We start from the raw sequence: 21061 nt of genomic DNA on the forward strand, positions 1-21061 counted from the left end.
CTTGTAATGAAACCAGTGATACCCCATAACATACCAGGCACTGGGCCCAAATGATGGTGACGAATGCAATCTGCAAAGGTTTATTCTCATCAGAGTCTCCCACATGGACACATTCATCATGTAGCTCTATACAACATCAGGACTTGTCTAAAAAGATGACATGGTGCTACTTTTGTGTCCAGAGATAATGTTGGGCACACCACTCTCCATCCTATTGTCTATATGGATACTTCTCTTGTTGCAAACAGGGTACATTTGGTACATGGCTGTACGATCCACATCAACACAGGCAGCAATACTAGGTTACAATCCTGTTGCTGTTGAATTCTGATACATACTGTACACACTTCTGCTTCTTACACTAGGTATAAATCAATCTTTCCTTATAAACATAGTGTACATGGAATTACTGCTACCTGCTGTATGTGGTAGCACTGAAATTGTAATCATTTTCATACACAAGCATGCCAATTTGATGTCTGCAGCCTCCATGGCACTGCAATTTTAATGCCTTGCAGTGTATAATTTCAATGTGTTGCACAAACATGAACATAAAAAGAAATACAACACACTTTTACTGGGTATTATTTTAATTTACTTAATAAAAATAAATATATTTTACAAAAAGAAACTTTTCACTTCCAGATGCTGTTCATATAAATACCGGCTACCATATACAACAAAATTATAATGATGTTTAATAGGCTGCCTCAGCATTGGTTTAGTTGGTGTACATAAGTACATATTGTAATGCAAAATTCAATTCAATCATGATTAGATAGTATAAACTTTCTACCTTCCTTCTGGGTTTAAAATTTTCAAAGTACAGCAAGTAGATGGTTCGTCAACACAAAAATTATTCAGAAACATTAGCTGCAGTTGTTGACCAGAATCAGTCTAAACAGGAAGAACTATACATGTCAATGCGTCTTTTTATAGCCCACAACTGAGGTGAACAATATACTGGAGGTAGAGACCCCATGTTATTACACTGGATAAATATTTTTGACAGAAAGTGTAAACTAATATTTCAACATAATTATATACAGAAATGCATTTTGTCTGGAACTTGTATAAATATTTAACTCATTAAGTGGAAGTTAACTTCCTATGTTGATATTGGTCATTTTTACAGTCTTTTTCAAGCAACATTCACAAAGGACATGGAAAAAAATATGGAATACCGTTGTCAGAATCATAGGATGACTTGGCTTAATCTGCCTCAGCCGAGGTATGGAATCCTGACATTCATGTACAACCATATGGCTGTTGCACAGCTCCTGGACATTTCCTTCTCTTCAAGCACTGAATACAGACCAGCTCATGATTTGACAACAATTAGCAGTATAATCATCACAAGGGTTATTGCAGCCATAATAATTATACACACAAGTTTTCTGTTCTTCTGCTGATATCTGCTGGCCTTCTGCAGCTGTTGGTAACCCTGGTGTACTTCAGCCTGACACTGCTCAATGTTGTAGTCAATCCGGTCCAGAATTGTTCCCTGTTAAATTTACAAAAAAAAGTTTGTGCATAGATTTACTTATGATTGGGAGGTTCTATCTATGTCAGTACCTTAGAAGAAGGGGAGAATAATATTAAATGCAGCAGATCATCCATCCAAGTGCACACACATTCATGCACACACTATTTTTATTTTTGCCTTGGAGAATGTAAGAGGTGGGAACATTAATAGTGGCAACCATTTATTTACAATTTACACAAAACAGATACCCATTTCAAAGTTATACTGTCCGCCGTAGTAGTCACCAGCACTGTGTAAAACCCATTCCCAGTGATGTGCTATTTAGGGTATCCTGTGATTCCCACCAGTTGGGTTGATACTTCAAGTGGAGCAGTCTATTGCCCAACAAATCTCTGTAACAGATCTGAAGTGAATGCCATGAAGTGCTTCCTTCAATTTAGGAACCGAGTTGAATTCACAAGGGCTTAAATCCAGAGAGTTGATGGTTGTACAACATTTACCAGCCCCATCGAGAACATATCAGTCACAATTTGTGCCACAACACTGTACTAAAGGCATTGAAAATGGTTCAAACCTCCAAATTTTGACCGAGGTTTCCCTCAGTTGTCAGGCAAAGGAAGGACCTGGTAACCCCTCCCATTTATTTCCAGTCAGTTCACCTAATATTTGGCTGGAGGGGGGGGGGGGGGGGGGGGGGGGAGGGAGGCTTCTATAATGGGCGGGATCTTCAACGGTCTGCTTTATTCCATGCAATAGACAATGGAGGGGGAAATTTTATCAAAATTAATATAATGACCATTTATTTTATTTCAAAGTATTATTTTAATGTATTGAACTGTCCATACCCAACACTTTTGTACACAAATGTTTGCCATACTAAACTATTACAAATAATGATTATAGACAGCATATGGTGCCATGATCTTTAGCAGTTACATGTTGAGGTGTAAGACAAGCACAAAGGTTCTTATAAATGCTATCAGTCATAATGTCAACAGAAGTTAATATTCAAGACTGGTTTTGTTTTATGCCCAGTTTGATACTGTAGGACATCCTTTTACAGTCCTTGAAATCTTAGAGTAACATTGGAATGTTTTTTATGCTTCATTAGGATGAGACATAGTTTATAAAGTACTGACTATATATTGAGTACAATTTGTTATAAACTGATGGCTGCATCGTGATCGGGAATGTCATGTCCATAATTAAATATCACATTCCATCATTCTGACATTCATCTAGAACAACACTATCTCTTCCTATTTCAAATAGGAACTTCCCAGCCATTTGGAAAACAAGCCTGTGACTGATATCTGAATGTGAAAACAAGGATAATTATTTGTATGTGATTCAAAGCTATACTGGGGATTTCAGGGTAGCAATATTGGCTATTCTTGGCACAACCGAAAGAGTGAAATGAATCGAAATCTTAATAATGAAGTCCATCCACTGTCCTTCTGAGTTGTACTTAATTTGCCATTGTGCAGTGTACAGTACTGTCATCATCACGCCTTCAAGCTCTGCACCGTGATGTCAATATGCTAGAAACATCGCTGGGAGCTTACAGTGCATTCTTAACTGAAATTTGCGGTTGTGGTAGGACATATAAAGAATAGATGTGAATTTCACCAAGTTCTGTAGTATATGATATGCTTCCATTAAAAACATGAAATCTTACATTGGAATCTGTTTGTTAATGTGTGTTAAGTAGCTACTGCTAAACTATTTACCTACGAGAGGACCATTAGACCTGTTGATCACGGATTTTGATAAGTCTTAGATTTGTAGGGGACCTGAATACCTGGCTGGCAGGCTTTTAATGCAATGGCCTTTAGTTACCAAGAAAACCAACATTGAAGTTTTCTCCACAACTCCTGTATCTATAATGTTAGTCATATTTCAGCCAAGTGAGCTGCTGCTAAGGTTCACGGCTACCATGTTAGTTAGCAGTATGTACCCAAATCCTGTCCACCTACTCTACCCTTCTTCTTCTTTTTTTCAATTTCGTCATACAGAATATCATTAAACACTGTATGTCAAGCAAAATTATTCAAAAACAGCCATTTTCATTGTTGTAATTTCATTAATAAATGGCTCAATACAGCAAACTTTCTGAAACGTGTATTCCGTTTGTTACAGAGTAGATTACAGAATCATCTTATTCCATATTGATTGCATCACTTGGTGTGCTAGAACAGAATTCTGGGTGGTATTTGTCACAGAACCAAACAAATCACTAATTCATAGAGCACCACGAATATTTAATGGAAGCTACTGCCTTACAAGCACACAGATTTTTCAGAAGCAATATTGGAAAACATAAATCATTTAAATCAAAAAGATTTTTCTTTCCTCAATCAACTTTGATGAAACAACGCATATTTGATCATTCCTGTGAAACAGGTACACTAAACTGATGCAGAATTAAAGAGTGTATTTTAGTGGAATCTTCACTCGAAGTGATTTCTCTATTAGTCTTTAGCACATCTGGAGCATTTTGAACATTTTATGTGAAAATTTTAACCACCCTACTGCTGGCAAAGTGGGAATACATTTCTGTGGGTTCATTTTTATGGTGCAGGTAAATGTTTCTCTTTCATCTGCAATTACCTGGTCAGTTTGCCCTCCCTACAAATCAATAAGGTAAAGGAATTTTTCCTTAGCCCACATATGGAAGAATGACAGATTTAAGGGGAGTTGAAGCACCCTATCTCAACAATGTTCAATTTAGTGACTTGGTTTTCCTGTATTTCAGGAACCACTGTAGCCATTGACATTAAACTTTTACAGGACATTAAACTGTATGTTTTGAGTCTACTGAACAACAATAACTGCGTTTCAGCCATTGCTTTCAGAAATATAATGTTTTAATTATGTGGTTAAAATTTTGTGTACTTTTTTTGTATGTTATTCTAAATAATTTAAATTGTACACAACATTATGTTCTTATTTTATTTCTGTAGACTCAAGATATGTATGTTACTACTGCCTGAAAATTAGGTTACTCTACTTGAAGTGGTTTCTGAGATTTAGGGGAAAAATGCAACAGAAAATGTAAATTTTCAGGAATGGCTTCTAAAGTTTCTAAAGACTGTAACTCACTTAATAATTGCTTATTTTTTTTTTTTTTTTTTTCATTTTTAGTCACTCAGAAGTATCCTGCACCATACTGTATATCATCTTCTTGATCTTTTCCCCAGTTTTTTCTTTCTGGGCTCCTTGGTGGCCAACTGTGCTGCATACTCTGCTTTATCAATGTGAACCTTGTCCATCTGTTCAAGTTCTCTGATGCAGTTTGCTCCATGTGCTGTAGCATTTTCACCCTACCAATGTTGCCATCATCAAAAGCAACAACAGCATCACTGACCCCCCCCCCCCCCCACTTCAGTGTCTTCATTCCAACAAAAACATTTTTTGGTAAGAAGCGAGTCCCTGTAAGATTACTGAACGACTCATTGGGATTTTGAGTCTGACCATGCAGACACTTCTTCAGTAATTCAGGATTTGCCAGGTCTCTGTAAATAGGTTTTACGATATCCATGACTGCTGTTGGAATGGAATGTTTATGGCTGTATGAACTGTTTGAGTACTGGGCGTTGCAGTAATTGCACCATGAATCTGGCCCAGGAGCATAAAGGTGGTGTACTGGATTTTCATCAGTTGACAGTCTGTAGAAGAAGGTAGCCCATACTGTCTGTTTCATTTTCAACAAATCCTCAGTATTATTTCTAATGGTTAACCCATAATACTGCTGTAGTTCATCAATCATTTTGTCTGTCAGCCTGCTTCTTATGGTTTTACCATCAGAAATTTCTTATCTCTCAAACTTTGTTTCAACTTCCTCAACCTGGTGCCCATCCTCTTCTGGACAGGACCAACACTACACAGCAATCCTCAGTCTTCTATATAAAAAATTACCAATTTTATTAGATCTTGAAGTAATGCACATAAAAACTTTAACATTTTCAAGCGGTGTAGATTACATTTAAAAAAATAAAATAAAATACTTCCCATGTGAGTGTGCATGTGTGTGTGTGTGTGTGTGTGTGTGTATGGATATGTGTGTGTGTGTGCGCGAGTGTATACCCGTCCTTTTTTCCCCCTAAGGTAAGTCTTTCCGCTCCCGGGATTGGAATGACTCCTTCCCCTCTCCCTTAAAACCCACATCCTTTCGTCTTTCCCTCTCCTTCCTTCTTTCCTGATGAGGCAACAGTTTGTTGCGAAAGCTTGAATTTTGTGTGTATGTTTGTGTGTCTGTCGACCTCCCAGCACTTTCATTTGGTAAGTCACATCATCTTTGTTTTTAGATATATATTTCCCACGTGGAATGTTTCCCTCTATTATAATATATATATATATAAAAAACAAAGATTATGTGACTCACCAAACGAAAGCGCTGGCACATCGATAGACACACAAACATACACACAAAATTCTAGCTTTCGCAACCAACGGTTGCCTCGTCAGGAAAGAGGGAAGGAGAGGGAAAGACGAAAGGATTTGGATTTTAAGGGAGAGGGTAAGGAGTCATTCCAATCCCAGGAGCGGAAAGACTTACCTTGGGGGGGAAAAGGATGGGTATACACTCGCACACACACACACACACACATATCCATCCACACATATACAGACACAAGCAGACAAATACAGAGGCAAAGAGTTTGGGCAGAGATGTCAGTCGAGGCAGAAGTGCAGAGGCAAAGATGTTGTTGAATGACAGGTGAGGTATGAGTGGCGGCAACTTGAAATTAGCGGAGATTGAGGCCTGGTGGATAACGGGAAGAGAGGATATATTGAAGAGCAAGTTCGCATCTCCGGAGTTCGGATAGGTTGGTGTTAGTGGGAAGTATCCAGATAACCCAGACGGTGTAACACTGTGCCAAGATGTGCTGGCCATGCACCAAGGCATGTTTAGCCACAGGGTGATCCTCATTACCAACAAACACTGTCTGCCTGTGTCCATTCATGCGAATGGACAGTTTGTTGCTGGTCATTCCCACATAGAATGCATCACAGTGTAGGCAGGTCAGCTGGTAGATCACGTGGGTGCTTTCACACGTGGCTCTGCCTTTGATTATGTACACCTTCCGGGTTACAGGACTGGAATAGGTGGTGGTGGGAGGGTGCATGGGACAGGTTTTACACCGGGCGCGATTACAAGGGTAGGAGCCAGAGGGTAGGGAAGGTGTTTTGGGGATTTCATAGGGATGAACTAAGAGGTTACGAAGGTTAGGTGGATGGCGGAAAGACACTCTTGGTGGAGAGGGGAGGATTTCATAAAGGATGGATCTCATTTCAGGGCAGCATTTGAGGAAGTCGTATCCCTGCTGGAGAGCCACATTCAGAGTCTGATCCAGTCCTGGAAAGTATCCTGTCACAAGTGGGGCACTTTTGTGGTTCTTCTGTGGGAGGTTCTGGGTTTGAGAGGATGAGGAAGTGGCTCTGGTTATTTGCTTCTGTACCAGGTCGGGAGGGTAGTTGCGGGATGCGAAAGCTGTTGTCAGGTTGTTGGTGTAATGGTTCAGGGATTCCGGACTGGAGCAGATTCGTTTGCCACGAAGACCTAGGCTGTAGGGAAGGGACCGTTTGATGTGGAATGAGTGGCAGCTGTCATAATGGAGGTACTGTTGCTTGTTGGTGGGTTTGATGTGGACGGACGTGTGAAGCTGGCCATTGGACAGGTGGAGGTCAACATCAAGGAAAGTGGCATGGGATTTGGAGTAGGACCAGGTGAATCTGATGGAACCAAAGTAGTTGAGGTTGGAGAGGAAATTCTGGAGTTCTTCTTCACTGTGAGTCCAGATCATGAAGATGTCATCAATAAATCTGTACCAAACTTTGGGTTGGCAGGCCTGGGTAACCAAGAAGGCTTCCTCTAAGCGACCCATGAATAGGTTGGCGTACGAGGGGGCCATCCTGGTACCCATGGCTGTTCCCTTTAATTGTTGGTATGTCCGGTCTTGAAAAGTGAAGAAGTTGTGGGTCAGGATGAAGCTGGCTAAGGTAACGAGGAAAGAGGTTTTAGGTAGGGTGGCAGGTGAACGGTGTGAAAGGAAGTGCTCCATCGCAGCGAGGCCCTGGACGTGCGGGATATTTGTGTATAAGGAAGTGGCATCAATGGTTACAAGGATGGTTTCCGGGGGTAACGGATTGGGTAAGGATTCCAGGCGTTCGAGAAAGTGGTTGGTGTCTTTGATGAAGGATGGGAGACTGCATGTAATGGGTTGAAGGTGTTGATCTACGTAGGCAGAGATACATTCTGTGGGGGCTTGGCAACCAGCTACAATGGGGCGGCCGGGATGATTGGGTTTGTGAATTTTAGGAAGAAGGTAGAAGGTAGGGGTGCGGGGTGTCGGTGAGGTCAGGAGGTTGATGGAGTCAGGTGAAAGGTTTTGTAGGGGGCCTAAGGTTCTGAGGATTCCTTGAAGCTCCGCCTGGGCATCAGGAATGGGATTACCTTGGCAAACTTTGTATGTGGTGTTGTCTGAAAGCTGACGCAGTCCCTCAGCCACACACTCCCGACGATCAAGTACCATGGTCGTGGAACCCTTGTCCGCCGGAAGAACGACGATGGACCGGTCAGCCTTCAGATCACGGATAGCCTGGGCTTCAGCAGTGGTGATGTTGGGAGTAGGATTAAGGTTTTTTAAGAAGGATTGAGAGGCAAGGCTGGAAGCCAGAAATTCCTGAAAGGTTTGGAGAGGGTGATTTTGAGGAAGAGGAGGTGAGTCCCGCTGTGACGGAGGACGGAACTGTTCCAGGCAGGGTTCAATTTGGATAGTGTCTTGGGGAGTTGGATCATTAGAGGTAGGATTAGGATCATTTTTCTTCATGGCAAAGTGATACTTCCAGCAGAGAGTACGAGTATAGGACAGTAAATCTTTGACGAGGGCTGTTTGGTTGAATCTGGGAGTGGGGCTGAAGGTGAGGCCTTTGGATAGGACAGAGGTTTCGGATTGGGAGAGAGGTTTGGAGGAAAGGTTAACTACTGAATTAGGGTGTTGTGGTACCAGATTGTGTTGATTGGAATTTTGAGGTTTTGGAGGGAGTGAAGCTGGAAGTGGGAGGTTGAGTAGATGGGAGAGACTGGGTTTGTGTGCAATGAGAGGAAGTTGAGGTTTGCTGGAAAGGTTGTGAAGGGTGAGTGAGTTGCCTTTCCGGAGATAGGAAACCAGGAGATTGGATAGTTTTTTGAGGTGAAGGGTGGCATGCTGCTCTAATTTGCGGTTGGCCTGTAGGAGGATGCTCTGAACAGCCGGTGTGGATGTGGGAGAGGAAAGATTGAGGACTTTTATTAAGGATAGGAGTTGATGTGTGTGTTCATTGGCTGAGTTGATGTGTAGGTGAAGGATTAGGTGGGTGAGGGGCAAGGGATTGTTCAGTTTGGAACTGGTATAGGGACTGATAGAAAGAAGGGTTGCAGCCAAAGATGGGAACTATAAGTGTGAGGCCTTTGGGGGTAATGTCAAATGTCAGACAAGCCTGAGAAAATAAAATATGCGAGCGTAATCTAAGGGTTCCACGGCCGTGGTACTTGATTGTCGGGAGTATGTGGCTGAGGGACAGCCTCAGCTTTCAGACAACACCACATACAAAGTTTGCCAAGGTAATCCCATTCCTGATGTCCAGGCGGAGCTTCAAAGAATCCTCAGAACCTTAGGCCCCCTACAAAACCTTTCTGCCTGGAACAGTTCCGTCCTCCGTCACAGCGGGACCCACCTCCTCTTCCTCAAAATCACCCTCTCCAAACCTTCCAGGAATTTCTGACTTCCAGCCATGCCTCTCAATCCTTCTTAAAAAACCTTAATCCTACTCCCAACATCCCCACTGCTGAAGCCTTGGCTGAGGGACTGCGTCAGCTTTCAGACAACACTACATACAAAGTTTGCCAAGGTAATGCCATTCCTGATGTCTAGGCGGAGCTTCAAGGAATCCTCAGAACCTTAGGGCCCCTACAAAACCTTTCACCTGACTCCATCAACCTCCTGACCCCACCGACACCCCGCACCCCTACCTTCTACCTTCTTCCTAAAATTCACAAACCCAATCATCCCGGCTGCCCCATTGTAGCTGGTTACCATGCCCCCACAGAACGTATCTCGGCCTACGCAGATCAACACCTTCAACCCATTACATGCAGTCTCCCATCTTTCATCAAAGACACCAACCACTTTCTCGAACGCCTGGAATCCTTACCCAATCTGTTACCCCCGGAAGCCATCCTTGTAACCATTGATGCCACTTCCTTATACACAAATATTCCGCACATGCAGGGCCTCACTGTGATGGAGGACTTCCTTTCACGCCGATCACCTGCCACCCTACCTAAAACCTCTTTCCGCATTACCTTAGCCAGCTTCAGCCTGACTCACAACTTCTTCACTTTCGAAGGCCAGACATACCAACAATTAAAGGGAACAGCCATGAGTACCAGGATGGCCCCCTCGTATGCCAACCTATTTATGGGTCGCTTAGAGAAAGCCGCCTTGGTTAACCAGGCCTGCCAACCCAAAGTTTGATACAGATTTATTGATGACATCTCCATGATCTGGACTCACAGTGAAGAAGAACCCCAGAATTTCCTCTCCAACCTCAACTACTTTGGTTCCATCAGATTCACCTGGTCCTACTCCAAATCCCATGCCACTTTCCTTGACGTTGACATCCATCTGTCCAATGGCCAACTTCACACATCCGTCCACATCAGACCCACCAACAAGCAACAGTACCTCCATTATGACAGCTGCCACCCATTCCATATCAAACGGTCCCTTCCCTACAGCCTAGGTCTTCGTGGCAAACGAATCTGCTCCAGTCCTGAATCCCTGAACCATTACACCAACAACCTGAAAACAGCTTTCACATCCCGCAACTACCCTCCCGACCTGGTACAGAAGCAAATAACCAGAGCCATTTCCTCATCCCCTCAAACCCAGAACCTCCCACAGAAGAACCCCAAAAGTGCCCCACTTGTGACAGGATACTTTCTGGGACTGGATCAGACTCTGAATGTGGCTCTCCAGCAGGGATACGACTTCCTCAAATCCTGCCCTGAAATGAGATTCATCCTTCATGAAATCCTCCCCACTCCACCAAGAGTGTCTTTCCACCGTCCACCTAACCTTCCTAACCTCTTGGTTCATCCCTATGAAGTCCCCAAACCACCTTCCCTACCCTCTGGATCCTACCCTTTTAACCGCCCCCGGTATAAAATCTGTCCCATGCACCCTCCCACCACCACCTACTCCAGTCCTGTAACCCGGAAGGTGTACGTGATCAAAGGCAGAGCCACGTGTGAAAGCACGCACCTGATTTACCAACTGACCTGCCTACACTGTGACGCATTCTATGTCCATTCGCATGAATGGACACAGGCAGACAGTGTTTGTTGGTAATGAGGATCACCCTGTGGCTAAACATGCCCTGGTGCACGGCCAGCACATCTTGGCACAGTGTTACACTATCAGGTTTATCTGGATACTTCCCACTAACACCAACCTATGGGAACTTGCCCTTCAATAAATCCTCTCTTCCCGTTACCCACCAGGCCTCAACATTCACTAATTTCAAGTTGCTGCCGCTCATACCTCACCTGTCATTCAACAACATCTTTGCCTCTGTACTTCCGTCTCGACTGACATCTCTGCCCAAACTCTTTGCCTTTACAAATGTTTGCTTGCGTCTGTGTATGTGCGGATGGATGTGTGTGTGTGTGTGTGTGTGTGTGCGCGCGCGAGTGTATACTTGTCCTTTTTTCCCCCTAAGGTAAGTCTTACTGCTCCCGGGATTGGAATGACTCCTTACCCTCTCCCTTAAAACCCACATCCTTTCGTCTTTCCCTCTCCTTCCCTCTTTCCTGATGAAGCAACCATTGGTTGCGAAAGCTTGAATTTTGTGTGTGTTTGTTTGTGTGTCTATCAACATACCAACGCTTTCGTTTGGTAAGTTACATCATCTTTGTTTTTAGATATATTTTTCCCACGTGGAATGTTTCCCTTTCCACGTGGGAAAATATATATAAAAAACAAAGATGCTGTTACCTTACCAAACGAGAAAGTGATGGTATGATGATAGACACAATGAAAAACACACAAACACACACACAAATTTCAAGCTTCCGCAACCCAAGGTTGTTCATCAGGAAAGAGGGAAGGAGAGGGAAAGACAAAAGGATGTGGGTTTTAAAGGAGAGGGTAAGGAGTCATTCCAATCCCGGGAGTGGAAAGACTTACCTTAGGGGGAAAAAAGGACAGGTAAGTCTTTCCGCTCCCGGGATTAGAATAACTCCTTACCCTCTCCCTTAAAACCCAGATCCTTTCGTCTTTCCCTCTCCTTCCCTCTTTTCTGATGAACAACCTTGGGTTGCGAAAGCTTGAAATTTGTGTGTGTGTCTTTCATTGTGTCTATCAACATACCAATGCTTTAATATCTTTGTACAGCGCTTAAGTGAACTTCTCTGATTTCACGCATGTCGCAATTAAATTTTTTAATTCATAAGTCAACTTGTCAACTCTTTTTTTTTGAACAATCTGACCAAATTTCCCTTATGGTTCCTGTGTACGTAAGGAAACACAAGGGGTTATCTTTCCTGGGGCAGTTACAGTATACTCTGCTGTGAAGAAAATAATTGAGTTCAACATTAAGGATGAGTACTTTTGTCTGAGTCTGGAATTCTTCTACAGCTGCTAATGCAATGATTGATTTATTACAAAAATTACTATGACAGAAATGAATATTTTTGAATACTTTTGCTTGACATCACTATTTTATGATGGAGAAAATACAAACAAAATAGTATAAAAATGAAGTGCATGAGCAGTATTTGAACACATTGTTCCAACTCAGTAGTCATGAACTGCAGCCACTGCACTACACTCGCTTGGTCAAAACATAGCTAATGTTTACAGGTATAGAAGATACGCAAAAATCTTCAACATCAATTTTCTTGGAAACTAGGAGCTATCACATGAAAAGTTGCTAGTCAGATACTCAGGACAGGTCTCTCTGCAACACACTTGAGAGACATTGAAATGCTTGATTAACAATTCTCATAGTTTCCTTGTTAGAAGCAAGGACAGAGAATACAAGTACACAGTTATCTAAAAGGCAAGGCCAAACATACTATGACGGCTTCCTGAAAACTACTACCTCTGATTTTTTACGTAAAAATTCTTCAAATTTTTTAAAGTAAAGCAAATATTATCAACATTCTACATATTTATTTATCAACACAGTCACCTAGGCGACGAACACATTTCTCCTAACAAAATATCAGTTTGTTGATACTATCGCTGCAGAACATTTGACTTTGTTGACAGAGCCACAACTCACCTATGCTTGCACTGCTTTGTCACTAGCAAAGTGAAATCCTCGAACATGTTCTTTAAGTTTTGGAAACAGATGAAAATCAGATGGGGCCAGGTCGGGACTGTATGGAGAATGATCAATCACAGTGAATCAAAGTGATGGGTTGTTGCAGATGTCTTAGTGCTCATGTGAGGTTTGGAATCATTGTGCTGAAGGAGAGGGTGCTCTATGTGTGGATGAACTCATCACATTCGAAACTCGGTTACAGCACTCTGATGCACAGTCATATTTACTTAACCCACCGCCATGTTACACACTACTATTCAGAGTCCTGTAGTGGCAGAGGGCTGTAGATATGTAGACATAAGGAATAAAGATGTAGAATGTTAATAGTGTTTGTTTTATTTAAAAACTTTTACGAGTTTTAATACAAATTGTCAGTACAGTGACATAGTTTTTTCTAAAAACATTAGAAATGGAAAAGTGTTTGGAATTTTTAACAGGATCACATTAGGCAAAAAGAAAATTAGCAGAACAGAATAAGAGAAAAAAAAGGATCAGAAAAAATGGCAGATTGGCGAGGGGTGGGGAGGTGTATCTGAAGACCAAACTAAAAGAACACAATAGAGCATAACATCAAAAGTGTGTCATAGTGCACAACAGATGAAAAAAAGAGGGACAAGAATACAAAAGACAAAGGACTAGAAAGGGAAAAATAGAGCATATCATGACAGATACTGAGGGAAACATGAGAGAAGTTAACAGGGAGGGGGTGGGGGTGGGAGAATAAAAATGAACAGTGAATGATGTGTGATGAATGACAGTCAACACCACATATGTCCACATGAAAATCGCAGTTAATAGCTAATTCTTCTGACTTCTTATTATAAATATGTATATACATCTGAAGAACTCACCTGATCAGCAACCATATGGGCCAAATCCCTGAAGACATGATTCAGTTCTGCAATAGACTTCACAATTGCCTGCACTTCTTTCTCTCTCTGCTCCACCATTCTGGTGTTCTCTTCCTCCAGCAGTAACAGCTGTGTCTGTGAAGCTGCAGCAGACCCAGCCATAGCACCAGAAGACCCAAACTGTCTGTCAATGTGGTCAATGTCCGAGTCTACTTCCCAGTCATCTACACCTGCGTGTGTTGCAGACCCTGGTAGCGTCCATGGTTCATCTGGGATCTCAAGAGGAGAGGCCAGAAGCTGACGAGAACGCTCCTCACGAGAATCTAGTTCTGTAGGTAAGGACAAGTAGCATTACTATAGACGTTTTAAAATTCCTCTGAAGACTGTGTCTGTATAACAAAGAAAATTGCATGGCAAATGATCAGTCAGGTAACAAACACAAATGTGTAAAATCAGGTAACAAACACAAACATGTAAAAGTGGAAGATGATGACATATTTTGCTTATGAATTCTTCTATCCCTTCTTGGTAGAAAGAGTTCATTGTTTAATTTCAATCTTAACTAACAGTTTTTCTTTGTTCTACTAGCGTTTGTTTCTTTTGAACCATTTTTTTACTTGTGAGGTCATCATCATAAAACAACTGACAAGCATCTAGAAGTTACACAAGTGGATACTAATCAGTTGTTTCCTGACAATGGTCTATTAAGCTGAGAACTGGTTCAACATAAACAAATATTGACAGAACAAAAATGCAGTTTATTTGTTTTCAATGTTACATATTCTGTTTGTTTCAGACCATGCTACAGTAAGTGCAAACATAGCTTAATCATCTAAAATCACACAAACAACTTGCAATAATTATGTGAAGCATTGTGAAATGAAAATGTAACATTACAGCCCAAATTACATAGTTTACATAAGACCACAAAACATTAGTCACCTATTAATTCTGGTACAGAAATTGTTACGATTTATGTAAAATTAACGACAAGTTTAAATTAAAAAAATATGATTGAAAAGTGCGCTGTATAACTCACTCTTCAGATAATTTGTCTGCGTTCGGCGGAATGCTACATAAACATCTTGCAGTGCAGACACAAGAGCGGACACCACATTGTGAGAAAGGCGGCCAGGACGGTCTGCCCTCCCCCCTACAGTCTTTCCTCCACCACTCTGTTGGCGGACCTGCTGCAGCAAGCGCTGGGCAGTGCCGAACATCTGTCGGGCACAACCGTACGTGTGGAGCACTGCAGCAGTACCAGATGGAAGAGTGTGTACGACTACAGCATGAGAGTCATTGCATTATGAAGTGACCTCCCAGCATAAATAGTGAAGTTGGAATTAATGTGCCATTTTCTTAACAGATGCTAAATTATTTTGAAATATCTTATGTTAACTTACAGGGCTATAAAATACCTAGTTCGGTTAGCACTGTACCATTGTTTATAATATAATCAAATCCACAATTTTGTCATAATTTTTCTCTAGTCTTTCACGTCCCTAAGTATAAATCATATCCTCATTCCTTAACTAAGCATATACATGGGAAAGCAACATCTAAATGATCTGTACAAAGGTCACTATGAAAGTTTTTATGCCTGGATTAAATATTCACAGTGGCTTAAAACACTTTACACTGCACTGAATCCTTGGAAATCCGAAATGGAACTAACAATTTTATATTTCTTGAGGATACTGCTCGAACTTGTAATCATGTGTACATAAGCGATTCTCCTTTGTAGGAAACACCAGTCCTTTAATATTTTCTTTATGTCACACTATCATGCCATGACTGCTTACCAAAAAGTGATGGACATAGAAAGAGTATATCATGACAGAGAAATTCTGTGTCTATCCTTGACTGCAGAGTGCCTTTCCTCAGGACTGTGAAGGCTCCTGGGAAGTAGCCATAACTTGTCTTTTGTCTCTTCTATCTTGTGCTCCTCAACTCCTTACACATAAAATAAGTTCCAGCTGTTTGCTCCAGGGTCTATTAAATGTGCACAAAGGTATTTTTTACCTTTAAGCAAATAGGGTTTGTTCTGGTTATAGTAGGTACACCTTAACAACAGAGCCACTATTCATATCTTGACAATAGTTCTGATACAGAAAAATTTTTGAGTTCAGTAATTTCTGAACATCTTAGTGTTATGAGAAACATATCTGCTCAATAGCCAGTGAATGATACTCAAATGGAACACATTTTCCAAGCTTGAAGTGGTAGTCGTCGAAATTTGCATACGAGTAGCAAATCTTTCCACTGTGCCACATGAAACTGGCCATTATGACTGTGGAGCATATTTCCTTTTGAGGACTCACTGTGCCATCTGAGTATTTATTTACAATGTAGGAAAAGATAGATCACTACTTACTGTGAAGAAGACTTGTCAAGTAGCAGACAGGTGTGATTAAAAGACACTCACATGTAGCTTTTGGCCACAGCCTTTGTCAGTCAAGACGCGCACACGCACCCGCGCGCGCGCCCACCGACACCCACCCACCCACCCACACACACACACACACACACACACACACACATTCTGGCCCAAGGTGCTGGAATTGGTGGTCATGTGTGATGAGGTGTGCTTGCTTGTGTGTGTGTGTGTGTGTGTGTGTGTGTGTGTGAGAGAGAGAGAGAGAGAGAGAGAGAGAGAGAGAGAGAGAGAGAGAGAGAGAGAGAGACACACTCTCTTGACTGGCGAAGGCAGTGGCTAAAAGCTACATGTCTTTTAATTGTGCCTGTCTGCAACTTGATGTGTATTCTTTATGGTAAGTAGCAATTATCTTTTCCTACATTCTAGATATTCCTATCTGGAGTTTCCACTTTCTGAATATTTTTTTATTTTTATTTGTTTATCCTTTCATCTCAGGATTATCTCACAATGATACAGGAACTGACATGGTAATAAAGTGAAAATCAGTGGCTCAAAATATAAACAAACATACGGTACATATAACAATGGTTTGTGTGTATAACAAATACATGATTTGTATTAAATTCAAAAATTTATTCATCAATCCTTCACAAGACAATTATGGCAACAAAACATTTATTACCATCAATACGACTAATTTTACAGCATCACATGGTACCCAATGATGGGCACTGTGTCATCTGCTATTACATATTATAGTTTCATTACTTTTAACATGTTTTATGTAATATGATGGGCCTTTGAAAAGTCTGTGCAAGTCCGAGAGATGGCACCACCGGCACGTATCGAGGTCATGTTTAGTTAGTAGCATCTTTGGAATGAACACACACACCAAGTTTCAGCCATATTGGTCTATTTCTTTGTGTTTGGCATTCGTGTTAATCAAGGAAGCCGAGTGATTGTCAAAAAATGGCCAAAGAATAATTTCGTGTGGTGATTAAACATTACTTTATGAATGGCAAAATGCCTCCGGAGACTAAAGAAAAGCTTGATAAACAATACAGTGACTCTGCACCTTCGATTAGAACAGTTTATAAGTGGTTTCAAAATTTGTGGAGTGGCCATATGGGCACAAGTGATGCTGAATGTTCTGGATGCCCTGTGGAGGTTATGACTCCAGAAATCATTGATAAAATCCATGATGCGGTGATAGACGACAAAAGAGCTAAGGTTCATGAGATTGCTAGTGCTGTGGGCATCTCGAATGAAAAGGTACATAATACACTCCTGGAAATTGAAATAAGAACACCGTGAATTCATTGTCCCAGGAAGGGGAAACTTTATTGACACATTCCTGGGGTCAGATACGTCACATGATCACACTGACAGAACCACAGGCACATAGACACAGGCAACAGAGCATGCACAATGTCGGCACTAGTACAGTGTATATCCACCTTTCGCAGCAATGCAGGCTGCTATTCTCCCATGGAGACGATCGTAGAGATGCTGGATGTAGTCCTGTGGAACGGCTTGCCATGCCATTTCCACCTGGCGCCTCAGTTGGACCAGCGTTCGTGCTGGACGTGCAGACCGCGTGAGACGACGCTTCATCCAGTCCCAAACATGCTCAATGGGGGACAGATCCGGAGATCTTGCTGGCCAGGGTAGTTGACTTACACCTTCTAGAGCACGTTGGGTGGCACGGGATACATGCGGACGTGCATTGTCCTATTGGAACAGCAAGTTCCCTTGCCGGTCTAGGAATGGTAGAACGATGGGTTCGATGACGGTTTGGATGTACCGTGCACTATTCAGTGTCCCCTAGACGATCACCAGTGGTGTACGGCCAGTGTAGGAGATCGCTACCCACACCATGATGCCGGGTGTTGGCCCTGTGTGCCTCGGCCGTATGCAGTCCTGATTGTGGCGCTCACCTGCACGGCGCCAAACACGCATACGACCATCATTGGCACCAAGGCAGAAGCGACTCTCATCGCTGAAGACGACACGTCTCCGTTCGTCCCTCCATTCACGCCTGTCGCGACACCACTGGAGGCGGGCTGCACGATGTTGGGGCGTGAGCAGAAGACGACCTAACGGTGTGCGGGACCATAGCCCAGCTTCATGGAGACGGTTGCGAATGGTCCTCGCCGATACCCCACGAGCAACAGTGTCCCTAATTTGCTGGGAAGTGGCGGTGCGGTCCCCTACGGCACTGCGTAGGATCCTACGGTCTTGGCGTGCATCCGTGCGTCGCTGCGGTCCGGTCCCAGGTCGACGGGCACGTGCACCTTCCGCCGACCACTGGAGACAACATCGATGTACTGTGGAGACCTCACGCCCCACGTGTTGAGCAATTCGGCGGTACGTCCACCCGGCCTCCCGCATGCCCACTATACGCCCTCGCTCCAAGTCCGTCAACTGCACCTACGGTTCACGTCCACGCTGTCGCGGCATGCTACCAGTGTTAAAGACTGTGATGGAGCTCCGTATGCCACGGCAAACTGGCTGACACTGACGGCGGTGGTGCACAAATGCTGCGCAGCTAGCGCCATTCGACGGCCAACACCGCGGTTCCTGGTGTGTCCGCTGTGCCGTGCGTGTGATCATTGCTTGTACAGCCCTCTCGCAGTGTCCGGAGCAAGTATGGTGGGTCTGACACACCGGTGTCAATGTGTTCTTTTTTCGATTTCCAGGAGTGTATTTTGCATAAGCATTTGGACATGAGACAGCTATCCACAAGATGGGTCACGCGATTGCTCACGCTTGACCAAAAACAGTGTCGTGTTAAATGTTGCAAGGATGGTTTGCAGCTGTTCAGGAAGAATCTGCAGGACTTTAAGTGTCGTTTCGTCTCTGTGGATGAAACATGGATACATTAGTATACTCCTGAGACAAATCAACAATCTAAACAATGAGTTACCAAGGGAGAATCTGCACCAAAAAAGGCAAAGACCAGTCCTTCGGCCGGAAAGGTTATGGTGACTGTCTTTTGGGATTTGCAAGGGATAATCCTCATCAACTATCTGGAAAAGGGCAAAACTATTACAGATGCATATTTTTCATCGTTACTGGACCGTTTGAAAACCAAGCTGCTGGAAAAACACCGGCGGTTGGACCACAAAAAAGTCCTTTTCCATCACTACAATGCACCGGCACACACCTCAGCAGCTGTGGCCGCAAAATTACTGGAAATAGGATTCCGACTAGTTGCACATCCCCTCTATTCTACAGACTTGACTCCCTCGGACTACTATTTGTTCCCTAATTTGAAGAAATGGCTGACGGGACAAAGATTTTATTCAAACGAGGATGTGATTGCAGCAATTAACAGCTCTAGTTTGCAGACTTGGACAATTCCTTTTCTTGGGAGGGGATCAACAAATTAGAACAGCATTGGACAAAGTGTATAAGTCTAAAAGGAGACTGTCGAAAAATAAAAAAGGTTTTCCCTAACACGTAAGTAGTTTTTATTTTTGCATGGACTTTTCAAACGCTCCTCGTAATTATTAGCCTTTGGGTTGTTTGGTGACAGTATTCATCTTTCTAATACCAGATAATGTGGCAATCAGAAAAAAATTGTATTATACACACTGTTACCTGGGCTGCAAAATCCATTTGAGACACTTGAATCCCAATGGCCAAATTTGCCTCATCTATCACCATTGATTCCGAAGGTCTCCATTGTGTTTTATTCTTTATTCTATAGGAAAAATAACCTACATTTACACACAATGTTTCCATTATTTCATTTTATAAGCAATATATTTCAAAGTAAACCCCCCTCCCCCTCCCCCCCGCATCCCCCTGCCAGTAAAAAGTCCTTCATCTATCAACGTCTCCTCATTTGAAACTGATGTCGTAAATATTTTATCTTTACTGGCTGAAAGATGTGCACGTTGAATTCAGCTAAATCTAGGAAGGATCTGCTGATGGTATATTATTCACTGTTCCACAGCCATATTGTTCTACTACTACTATAGATAAAAAGAGAGAAGGATCATAGCACTAAACAGGAGACTGTATCCTGCAAACCCACCTTCACACATCTAGGAGTGATGACAATTTCCAATCAATATGTCTTCACTTGTCTCATGTATGGCAAAGAAGATCATGAATCATTTACCAACAGGAGTGATATCCACACTTATAATATGCGCAATAAGGAAAACATACACTTCTAAAGCTGTCAGTTCTCCACGACATGGGGCACTTTTCCAACAGTAACTCTAAAAATTTTCAACCATCTAAATACTAAAATGCCGTCCAAACTTGGCAAAATTTTGAGGAAAGATGTCATAAAATCTATGCCAAAAACCACTCTTTGACAATGAAGTAGCAAACTGGACTCCCTAAACAATGTACTGCCATATGAAATGAAGTGAACATGTAATTGTTAAAAAGTTCTCACTCTATATGTCATTAAATGTTATGCTACAAGTATGCAAATTTGTTCTGTATTATTACCCATATTTATGCTAATTTTTTTCTTGTATTATAATGCTTGGGTAATCTTAACCTTTTAACACTGACACAGTTTATCTAGTCTTGACTCACAAATGATGTAAGGTAATGTAAATGTGGCATAACCAGCCAAAGAAACTTTTACACTTTCATTTTTGATGGGTAAAACATGTAGTCTTGTATTATCATAGAATGTGATAAAGCAGTATTTAATATGACTGACAAATTCACTACTGATGATCTCTTAGCATCCTGAAATTAGCTTACATATGTCACTGTACAGTAGTCACGAAATATACCTTGTATGTATTGTGCTCTGTACCTGGTCTATGCAGTGTTAGGTACCTAAGACCTGCTGCCCTAAATATGTCCAGAACAAGTAAGCATATCAATGTGTAGTTTTTGCAAAGTTACCGAGAACAAGGTGGCAAATATTCCAACAAATATGTAAGTAATTTTTAACATTTACAGCTACCTTTTTTTTGGAGCATATACTTTTTTGTAGCA

The 21061-nt window shown here is 42.1% G+C and overlaps 1 protein-coding gene across 1 annotated transcript in view; it reads right to left on the reverse strand.

Moving 5' to 3' along the window:
- Nucleotides 1-597: 597 nt before the first annotated feature.
- Nucleotides 598-21061, reverse strand: part of LOC124619221 (syntaxin-16) — a 32384-nt gene continuing 11920 nt past the window's right edge. The window contains exons 3-5 of the mRNA XM_047145446.1: nucleotides 14750-14930; nucleotides 13711-14039; nucleotides 598-1504 (exon numbers count right to left, since the gene is read on the reverse strand). Of these exons, the coding sequence (XP_047001402.1) occupies nucleotides 1322-1504; nucleotides 13711-14039; nucleotides 14750-14930 (693 nt within the window). The 3' untranslated portion in view covers nucleotides 598-1321. The remainder of the gene's footprint in view (nucleotides 1505-13710; nucleotides 14040-14749; nucleotides 14931-21061) is intronic.

The sequence above is a fragment of the Schistocerca americana genome, chromosome 6 (assembly GCF_021461395.2).
Source record: "Schistocerca americana isolate TAMUIC-IGC-003095 chromosome 6, iqSchAmer2.1, whole genome shotgun sequence".
Lineage (NCBI taxonomy): Eukaryota > Metazoa > Arthropoda > Insecta > Orthoptera > Acrididae > Schistocerca > Schistocerca americana.